The following is an 8,420-nucleotide window of genomic DNA, read 5'->3' as shown; positions in this document are numbered from 1 at the left end:
CGGGGCAGGGCCTGCCCCTGGGTGCTGACGTCCTTCCCGAGTACAAGCTGCAGGCCCCACGCATCCACCGATGGACCATCCTGCACTACAGCCCCTTCAAGGCCGTGTGGGACTGGCTTATCCTTCTGCTGGTCATCTACACAGCCGTCTTCACCCCCTACTCAGCCGCCTTCCTGCTCAACGAGGAGCAAGTGGAGGAGAAGCACTGGAACTGCAGCTACTCCTGTGACCCACTCAACATCATCGACCTCATTGTGGACATCATGTTCATCGTGGACATTGTCATCAACTTCCGGACCACCTACGTCAACATCAACGATGAGGTGGTTAGCCACCCTGGCAAGATTGCCATCCACTACTTCAAGGGATGGTTCCTCATAGACATGGTCGCCGCCATCCCCTTCGACCTGCTCATCTTCCGCTCCGGCTCCGATGAGGTACAGGCAGGGCTTGAGGGTCCACCAGGACAGGAGGGGACTCATGGATGGATGGGGAGAGATGGATGGGAGAGAGAGGGACATGGATGGCTTGATATAAACGGTGCATTGGCTAGATCTGCAAGGAGAGGGGCGGTTGGTCAGACAGATGGACAAGGATGTCATTACACATTTTAATTACGCAGCTGGGACCTGGGATTTGTTTTATTAGAGTCCGACAGCCACACAGACCCTGCTGTGAGTGCTAAGATAGGTCTACCTGGGCCCACTCCTCCCCCTTGCTGGGGCTGACCCAGCAGAGCAGGCTGGGAGCTCGGGTTACAGACTGGCCCCACAAGCCAGCGAGGCCAAATCTGGGGTGGCATCACTAGCCAGGCTCCAAATGTTGGCAATGGGTTGGCCCTGGGGTTACTGTGCTACCTGGAGGCCCCACCTCAGCTGAGAGACCCTGGGTGAAAGGTTTTGGGATCAACAATTGGCAAAGTGAGGACCCATCAGGACACATGGGGTTGGCCTTGGCTCCTCTTGCGTGCTCACCTGTGATGCCACCGCTTGTTGCCTTTATGGTCAGCAGAGGGAAAGCGTCCTTTCTGTGGCACCATTCATCCAACCTATTCCAGATGTCACCTCCAGGACAAGGTGATTCATGCTCTAGAAATGCATTTTTATCCTTCAAAGGGAGCACAGCTAGGCTGGGTTTGGCCAAATTTATCCCTTGCTTGTCCCTGAGGTTTCTCACCTCTCCCCTGCAGACCACCACCCTCATTGGCCTCCTGAAGACTGCCCGGTTGCTGCGCCTGGTCCGCGTGGCCCGCAAGCTGGACCGTTACTCCGAGTATGGAGCGGCCGTGCTCTTCCTGCTCATGTGCACCTTCGCCCTCATCGCCCACTGGCTGGCCTGCATCTGGTACGCCATCGGCAACGTGGAGCGGCCCTACATGGAGCACAAGATCGGCTGGGTGGGTCCAGATCGGCAAGCGGTACAATGACAGCGACCTCTCCTCTGGCCCATCCATCAAGGATAAATACGTCACCGCCCTCTACTTCACCTTCAGCAGCCTCACCAGTGTGGGGTTCGGCAACGTCTCACCCAACACCAACTCCGAGAAGATCTTCTCCATCTGTGTCATGCTTATTGGCTGTGAGTGCCTGCCTGTGTCCCCCCGTCCCCATCCCTGCCTTGGGGATTGGTGGGGTGGTCTGGGGAGAAATAGGGAGAGACCTGCTGGGCTGCAGCATGTGGGGTTTTAGTAGAGCATCTCACTCTGTGCCTCTTCTGCACAGACAAATGGATGGGGAGAGAGATAGAAATTTCAGGATTTCAGAAACCCCCTAATTTCAGATCCATGGCAGGTAGGGGCTTTGGAAACCTGCTGGTTCCAGGTCTGAGATGGTTGGGACACACATCTCCCCATGTGCTGCTGAGTCCTGCCCTCTCGTTGCAGCTCTGATGTACGCCAGCATCTTCGGCAACGTCTCGGCCATCATCCAGCGCCTGTACTCGGGCACGGCGCGCTACCACACGCAGATGCTGAGGGTGAAGGAGTTCATCCGCTTCCACCAGATCCCCAACCCCCTGCGCCAGCGCCTGGAGGAGTACTTCCAGCACGCCTGGTCCTACACCAACGGCATCGACATGAACGCGGTGAGTACGGAGCAGGGACCCCCCATGTCCTTACAACACCTTGTCCTGAACGACCCAGAGTCCAGCTCTGGGTCCACCCAAACATCTCCATCCTTCGACCACGGTGGAGAGGAGGCAGGAGAAGACTTGGGAGGCTGGAGATGGAGTCTGTCTGTCCGCCTCCTGCATCCCCCTTTCTCCTTCTCCCCCTCCGTCTATCCCTCCACATTGACCCAGGGGTTTTCTGGGGCCATGATGGCATTTCCTGGCCGGCGAGGGAGTTTGGTGCCAGCGTGGTGAGGAGCTCAGAGCCCCCATCGGCACCGAGCACTTTCAGGCCGATGTCTGTTGGTGTCACAGAGCCAGGGAGCCGGTATCGATCCAGCTCCTCTCCACATTGCCGGTTGCTAAGCAAAGTGCATCCCGCTCTCGGCGGCAGGGAAAGGAGGGCATTTAAATAAACCTCGATCCATTTTAATTAGAGCCTGGAGAGGCGGCTGTTTGTTAGCAAAGGGGAGGATCAATGGCGGAGCCGCGCTGGAGAGACGCTGTGTCTCCGAGCCTGGTCGGGAGGCACCACAGGGGTGAGGGGGGGCTCAGCCAGGGAGTCCCAGGCTAGGGCTGGGATGGCAGGACTCGGCTCACGGCTGCGGGATCCAGTGCACAAATATTCTGGGTTGGCGGGCTGCAAGAAAGAGAGAGGAGTGAGAAAGGACAAGGTGAGGAGAGAGGACCTGGTACTCTCCATTTCTCAGCACTGGGCAGGCCGTTAGATTGCTCGTTCCCAGCTTGTGCTCCCTTTTTTTCTTAAGACTTGATCCTTCTCCATCCCTGGGTGCTATCAGGATGTGGATTTGCATGAATTCAACCTCTCCGGCTTCATCTGCTGCTGCCTCGTTAAACAACAGGGCAGCATTTGGGGGTTTGCTGCTGGGAGAGCATCAGGTTAAACCTCTCCCATGGTGGAGACACCCCGGGCTGGACATCGGTGGCAATAACTGGAAGCAAAGCCATGGCACCCTACCAAGCACAGATTCTCCCAGCTTAGTGCGAACCCAGGTCACAAATCCCCTGCGATGAGCTGAGCTCGCGGCTTGGACGTGCCCTGCTGGATGCTGCTGAGACGCAACACCATCTAATCAATCACGCCACAGCCCGATCAATTCGTCCGTCCCTCATTTCCCAGTAGGGAAACTAAGGCACTGCTGCCAGCCTGTGAGATCACGGTGGAGCTGGGAGTGAGCCGCGCTCACCGGCCTCATCCTGGATGTCCCAGATTTGGCCACCAGCAGGATGTGAGAAGAGAGCAAGAGGGACCCTGAGGCCATATGCTGCTCTCCAGAAAAATCCCCCAACCCATGTGGATTTTGCCATGAGCCATGGGTGGCAGCGGTCTTCTCCATATTGCAAGTTTTACCTTGATTTCACCTTCAGATTTCGCTTTTGTTCAAGGCAAGGTATTTGCCAGGGGTATATTTAGCTGTTGCTGCACACAACTGGCCCATGCTGCCTCTTGATATTCAGGCAGGTGCTGTTTAATTAGGACAGCACCTCGTTACCAGTTTGTGCTCTCATTCAGCCACGATTAGTGGGTGTAAAGATGAAAAGAGAGGGCTATGCCACCAGGGGTATAAGTAGATCGATCTGGTTATTATTATTTATTGATTGGGCGTGCTCTCATCCCTGGCCATGTGCACAACAAGCCAGGGACAGACAGGTGTCCACCAAGGGATGGTCAGAAGACGTCCCCAGCTTTGGCTTTCTGGGCGCGGGGGCTCCCCATTTGGCCCCACCGTGTCACGCTGTGTGTCACACAGCCTCCTGGGGCTGTCCTTCCCAGGGACGGTGGCATGATGGCATCTCCCTCTCATTCTTTGCAGGTGCTGAAGGGTTTTCCTGACTGCCTGCAGGCAGATATCTGCCTCCACCTCAACCGCACGCTGCTCCAGAACTGCAAGGCTTTCCGAGGAGCAAGCAAAGGCTGCCTGCGCGCCCTGGCCATGAAGTTCAAGACGACTCACGCACCGCCTGGAGATACTCTGGTGCACTATGGAGATGTCCTCACCACACTCTACTTCATCTCCCGGGGCTCCATCGAGATCCTCCGGGAAGACATTGTGGTGGCCATCCTAGGTGGAAAAGTCCTTCCTTCTGGGAGGGGTGATGGGCAAGGGGAAAAGGGTGATGGGTGAAGGGTGATGGGTGATGAGCAGTGGATAAAGGGGGGCAGGTGAGGGGCAAAGGACTTTTCCACATCCTGGAGAAGGGAAGGCTGGTCCTCAACATGTGGCTGGTTACCACACCAGTGGACAGGGAATGGAGGATCCCCAGTAGATGTCAGGGAGAGACCACAAAGGAGTGAGGAGAGCTGGGCATGGCTCAGCAGTCCCCAGCCATCACTGATGACCCACTGCCCTGCCTTGGTCTTCCCATCAGTGATGGCTTTCAGAGCGTCCACACTCAGAGATGGGGTTGCTGGGCATCCCCTTGTTCATGAGCCCCAAAGTGAGGTCTGATGGTCCAGTACCTCTGGAGCTGGGGTGGGTGCCCACTTCCCCCTGATGAGCTGTCTCTTGGCACAGGGAAGAATGACATCTTTGGGGAGCCCATCAGCCTCTACGCCCGCCCAGGGAAGTCCAACGCTGATGTGAGGGCTCTGACCTACTGTGACTTGCACAAGATCCAGCGGGAGGACCTGCTGGAGGTCTTGGACATGTACCCAGCCTTCTCTGACAACTTCTGGAGCAACTTAGAGATCACCTTTAACCTGCGAGATGTGAGTGCCAGGGATGGCCCAGGGAGGGATGTGGTCAACGCCTTAAATTTGGCGAGTCGGAGGACTGAAGTGAGGATGTCAACCTGTGCTCCTCACTCCGTTTGGTGCTGGATTGGCCAACAGCCACTTTTCCCAAGGTCCTCTCCATGGGTTTACAGTTTCCCCCATAGCCCAGCAGAAACGTGCAGACTGCACATTCCTGAGCTCTTTGGAAAAGTTGGCCCCACAAGCCATGTTGGTAGTACGTGGCTCTGCAGCACCTGGAAATCATCTCCAGGACTGCTCCAGCTTGGCCAAGAGGGTCACACATATGTTTGGAGGCTGCTGATGTGAGAAATATTCTCAAGCTTCATTGAGTCAGGTACCAGCTTCCACTGAAAATTCCTTTTTAAATTATCAGGTTTGCAATCCATGAAGGCTTGGAGCACTTTTGTTATTGCTGTTTGACTCTGAAACTTTACGACTTTCTTTGTATTTTTTTCAGAGACAATTGCCTAACATAGAAAAGAAAGTCAAATTCTCTCTATGTCCTGTCCCACCCCAGGATGTCTGGCCCCACCTCAGGGTGCTCCTTCCTTCCCTGTGACCCTGACACCTTCAACTCAGTCTCAGAGCACCCAAGCCAGACTCTAGGGTCCCTTGAGCTCCACCAACAGTCAAGGAGTCGCTAAGTGGGACAGGGCAGCAATGAAGAGCCAGAGGCAGTTGGAGACCAGCCCTGGGAGGACGCTGAATGAGCTGTAGCCCTCATGGCACCCATGGGTGGGACATGGTACCTATGGATGGGCCATGGCATCCATGGATGGGCCTTGGTGACCATGGATGGGACACAGCACCCTTGCCCTGGTGACCAGCCCTTCTCATCCCTCAGGCAGACAGCGTTCCCCGCTCGCCACTCAGTGAGGAGTATGACTGCACCTACCGACGGGCGCGCCGACGCAAGCCCTCCATTTGCCAGCCCAACAAGCCTGGTGAGTCCCACAGCACTAGCAGAGCCTGGCTCGCAGGGCTGGGGAGCGGGATCGTCAGCTAATTACTGCCCTAAAGCAGAGGTGGCCATCAGTGCCGCCATCCCTACACACCAGCCTGTATGTCCCCACCCTGGGGGCACCCATGCTGCCTTCCCTCCCTCTCCTTAGGGTGTCCCAGCCCTCCAGGCACCCTAGAGGGGATGTGGGCTGATTTTGACATGTGTGGTACTCCCCAAATTAACCTGTTGTGCTGCCCCACAGACCCAGACACGGGCATCTCTGATGCAGAGCAGTATCATACCTACTCAGAGCTCACCAACCCGCAGGACCCGCTGAGTAAGGACCAGTGGGATGACCTGGGCAGCAGCACCACTCCCTGCTCCCAGACCAGCGATGACGAGGCCAAGACCAGCAGCCCTGCGAAAGCCGAGTCCATCCTCACATCCAAAAAGGATGACTTTGCTCTGCCCACACTCAGCCTCGTCACCCCCAGTGCTGGCGACACGGAGGTCAGCAAGCAAACAGCGGAGAGCAGCCAGACCTACACAGGTATCTCCGGCTGCCACCAAAGCTGGCAGGATGGTGGTGAGAGATGCTTGGGCATGGTGGCCTTATCTTGGGGCAGAGCCAAGCAACTCACATGGATTTGAGGGAAGCCACGCTTGTGGCCAAGGGTCTTTGCTGCTTTTTGTCTCCACTAGTATCTGCTCTGTCCCCCCTGTGCTCTGCAGATTCTCCCACCACCCAGGGACCCTTTTGGGGCTGCCCCAAGGGGCCAAATGCTATGTGCCTTCCATAGGCATGTTGGGTGCTGGCGTGATGTACTGTCCATGAGCACCTTGGGTACCAGGGTGATGGACCTCCATGAGCACCTTGGGTGCCAGGGTGATGGATCCCCATAAGCACCCCAGGTGCCAGGGTGGGGGACTCTCCCTGAGCACCACATATGTCAGTGTGAGGCTCTCCATGAACGTGTTGGGTGATGGATCCCCATAAGCACCTCAGGTGCCAGGGCGATGGACTCTCCCTGAGCACCATGTATGTCAGCGTGAGGCTCTCCATGAGCGTGCTGGGTGATGGATTCTGGAGCACCTTCATGCCAGTGGGGCTGGGAGATGCAAAACAGAAGTGCTGAGATGTCTCCTCTCCTTCCAGCCACTCCCCTGGACATCCCCAACATGTTCACCTTCTGGGAGGACCAAAGGCCGAACCACCCCCCAGAGCCTCTGCAGCACATCTCGGTGGTGCACAGCTCACGGGATATATCCCTGCACAGCGACTACAGACCAGGGCAGATCGAGTCCAGGCTGGAGCTCCTGCAGGCCCAGCTCAGCAGGTGGGCAGGTCCCTGGGGCACAGGAATGGGGAGCACCCAGGGGGGCTCTGGGTCATCACCTTCTCCTGCTCTCCAGGGGTGGCTGCAGTGGGGTCTGTGTGCAGCAGATGATCCCCTGGGACACTGCCGTTCCTGGGGAGATGGTGGGAGCGCTTTGCAAATGCAGCAGCTTCTCAAACTGCAAGTCCTGGCCCTGGCTGCAGGCCAGCACCTCGTCTGCCACTGTCCCACCGCTCCTGGGACCTGTGGCTTTGTCACTGCCTCCAAACTCGATCCAATTGCAGACATGAACCCACTCCCGGGCTCACAACCTGAGCCTTTTGCGGGCCTCCTCTTCCTGTTGCAAAGAGCTGCAAACATCCTCTTGCTCGAGCAAACAAGCCTCGTGCACACTGTTGCCCTCTAAATAAGAAAAAAGACATGATTTTTGAATGAGGAAGAAGACCCCGCACTGGAAACGTGCGTTTAAAGCCCCCAGGCAGCACCCCCACGTGCCCGTGTTAAGCTCACTTCACCGCAGAGCCCGCACACATATTTCAGTGTCTCGACAACGTACCGTCCCTGGCAGCAGATCTGGGGCTGGATCTCCTTCCCACTCTGCCAGGACCGCTGCCTGCAAGAGGGCCTGTGCCCGCTTCTGCCAGAGCCGCTCATTTCAGTCCAGGACAAGGCAAAAGGAAGGGACTTGTTCTCCTTTTCCATTTCCTTCTGTTCCTCCGTTAAAAAAGGTTGGCACCAACCTGCCTTGCTCCCATCTGGCAGCACAGGCAGCTGGCCTGGAGAGTAGATCCGGATTAAAACTAACCATTGCAATTTTTTCCCCTCTGGGGTAGTTTTAGCTTTGTTGATTTCTCTACTCCACATCCCAGTTTGGGTCCACAAAAAATTGGGCAGGGGATGATTGAGTGTGGAAGGAGAGAGATGACAGGATGGATCTCTCTGTGGCAGCGCTGGTTTGATGCTTTCTAAAAAATTCACCAAACAGCACCAGGCAAAGCATCATCACCCGCCGGCAGCTGAATCGCCACCTCCTCCCCAGTGCCTCCCCTGCCCAGCCGCAGGTCTGTCTCTCATGGGATGCAGTGGGATGCACTGCGCTAACACCGGGCTGCTCTGTCCCCAGGCTGGAATCCAGGATGTCGTCAGACATTAATATAATCCTCCAGCTCCTGCAGCGCCAGCTGTCCCAAGTGCCACCCGCGTACAGCCCCATCTCACCGTCCTCCCACAACCTGGCCATGTACGGCATCCTCCCACGGAGCCTGGAGCCGCTCAC

At 56.7% G+C, this 8,420-nt stretch overlaps 1 protein-coding gene across 1 annotated transcript in view; it reads left to right on the top strand.

Annotated features, from left to right (window-relative positions):
- Positions 1 to 8: 8 nt before the first annotated feature.
- Positions 9 to 8,420, top strand: part of LOC104464760 (potassium voltage-gated channel subfamily H member 2-like) — a gene marked incomplete at its 5' end in the record, with an annotated part of 9,151 nt that continues 739 nt past the window's right edge. The window contains 10 exon segments of the mRNA XM_010077582.1: positions 9 to 437; positions 1,190 to 1,401; positions 1,403 to 1,578; positions 1,883 to 2,082; positions 3,942 to 4,194; positions 4,644 to 4,837; positions 5,709 to 5,808; positions 6,070 to 6,357; positions 6,964 to 7,144; positions 8,268 to 8,414. Coding sequence (XP_010075884.1) covers positions 9 to 437; positions 1,190 to 1,401; positions 1,403 to 1,578; positions 1,883 to 2,082; positions 3,942 to 4,194; positions 4,644 to 4,837; positions 5,709 to 5,808; positions 6,070 to 6,357; positions 6,964 to 7,144; positions 8,268 to 8,414 — 2,180 coding nt within the window.

Source organism: Pterocles gutturalis, unplaced genomic scaffold, assembly GCF_000699245.1.
Source record: "Pterocles gutturalis isolate BGI_N339 unplaced genomic scaffold, ASM69924v1 scaffold3253, whole genome shotgun sequence".
In the NCBI taxonomy this organism is placed as follows: Eukaryota; Metazoa; Chordata; class Aves; order Pterocliformes; family Pteroclidae; genus Pterocles; species Pterocles gutturalis.
Note: the sequence above shows the minus strand (reverse complement) of the source record. Positions and strands in the feature narration are given on the sequence as shown.